Below are 1,789 nucleotides of genomic sequence, written 5' to 3' on the forward strand. Positions count from 1 at the left end.
CTTTCTTGAGTTCTCATTATAAAATCCACTTAGCAGACTACATATCTACTCAATAACCTCCTCATGGAAGATTTCACCTCCTGGTTGCGAAGGGTATAAATCACAGGATTCATCAAAGGAAAGATCACTGTGTGGAAGAAGGAAACCACCTTGTCAGCTGGTAAGGCCCTGAAGGGACGAGTGTAGATGAATATGGCAGGTCCAAACATGAGGAAGATAATAATTATGTGAGTTGTGCATGTGGACAGAGCCTTGCTTTTTCCTTCAGAAGAGGACCTGTGCACATGGCAGAGGATGATGGCATAGGAGACCAGAAGGCCTAAGAAACACAAGAGGGTGAGCAAGCCACTGTTGAAGACCATAAGGAGCTCCACCATAAAGATGTCTGTGCAGGCCAGCTTGATGACCTGTGGGATATCACAGAAGAAGTTATCCAGCTGATTACAGCCACAGAAGGGCAAGCGGAGGATGAGAGCCACCTGGATAATGGAGTGAACAAAGCCCCCAAACCACAAAGCCAACAATAATGCATAGCAGGCTCTAGGGTTCATGACAGTTGAATAGTGCAAAGGGCGACATATGGCGATGTAGCGATCAAAGGCCATCACAACAAGAAGTAACCCCTCCCCTCCTCCAAGGAAGTGCAAAAAGAAGAGCTGAGTGATGCAGCCCCTGTAGGAGATCACCTTCTTCTCAGAGAGGAAGTCCACCAGCATCCTGGGAGCCACAATGAAGGAGTAGGATGCATCCAGAAAGGCCAGGTTGCCCAGGAAGAAGTAGAGGGGGGCTGAGAGACCCGGGTCTGACCTGATGGTGAAGATGATGAGGAAATTTCCAGGGAGAATGATGAGATAGAAAATTAAGATCAACACAAAGACCAGAAGCTGAATATCTGGAGACTGGGTCAGACCAAGAAGGATGAATTCTGTTACCACAGTATTGTTTCTTATCTCCATTTGCTTGGCCTATAAAACATCAAGGAGCAAAGAGGTTATTTCCATCTCTTTCATCTATACTATAGCTCTTCTCAGGCTAACAGCAGGATGCGTCACATCCATGTTAGACCTACTCTCCCACAGGCTAAGAAATTTCTACTATCCTCGTTCTTCCTAGTTTCACTGCTGCCAAGACCTTGGTTCCCAATCTACACTTTTCTTCCACTTCAATCCTTTACTTTTATCTAACTATTCTCTCTCATGTGGGACTCTGGAATACTCTGACCTGTATTTGCTCCTGATTTACATTAGGTATATTAAAATTTTTCTATGTGAGAAAAAATTAACCCCATTATTGAGATTGTCTTGTATTTACTGGAATGTGGGGAGGAAATTGACAACAGACAGGAATGATGGATCTTTTTAAGGTGACAGAAATGTGCCATATCTTTATTGTAGTGATTGTGTATGTCTATTTGTGAACACTTATTGTACTACACAACAATAGTACATTTAACACATATAAATTGTATGTCAGGATGCTGATCCAAAAAAATAGAATTTGGGCTTACTCTAAATATCTCCTTTTATCTCTGTAGTACATCAATCCATTAAACTGGTCTAAATAAAAAGAATACTTGTACTCTGATCTCAAACCAGAATCTGAGGTTTATCTGCACAGTAGTTCCAACTTGGGAGTTCTCACCCTGGGGATGCGCCTGAAGGTTTATTGGAATGAGAACAGTAGTAGGATTTCTATACATATATTATTGTATGCCATTCTTTTAAGTTCTATTTTTGAAAGTTTTATAGTTTATATATAATCATGGTATGGCTAAACATATAAAATACAT

At 41.3% G+C, this 1,789-nt stretch overlaps 1 protein-coding gene across 1 annotated transcript; it reads right to left on the reverse strand.

Annotated features, from left to right (window-relative positions):
- Window positions 1–29: 29 nt before the first annotated feature.
- Window positions 30–968, reverse strand: LOC103212058 (olfactory receptor 4N4C). The gene has a single exon (XM_007958060.2). The coding sequence runs from the start codon at window positions 954–956 to the stop codon at window positions 30–32; it is 927 nt and encodes a 308-aa protein (XP_007956251.1). The 5' UTR covers window positions 957–968.
- Between the last annotated feature and the right edge of the window lie 821 nt (window positions 969–1,789).

Source organism: Orycteropus afer, unplaced genomic scaffold (assembly GCF_000298275.1).
Source record: "Orycteropus afer afer isolate SDZICR_OR568_19922 unplaced genomic scaffold, OryAfe1.0 scaffold00844, whole genome shotgun sequence".
NCBI classification, from domain to species: Eukaryota; Metazoa; Chordata; class Mammalia; order Tubulidentata; family Orycteropodidae; genus Orycteropus; species Orycteropus afer.

Bases quoted from the DNA above. Each gene is read 5' to 3' on its own strand.
- LOC103212058 (XM_007958060.2), bottom strand. From the start codon at position 956: ATGGAGATAAGAAACAATACTGTGGTAACAGAATTCATCCTTCTTGGT.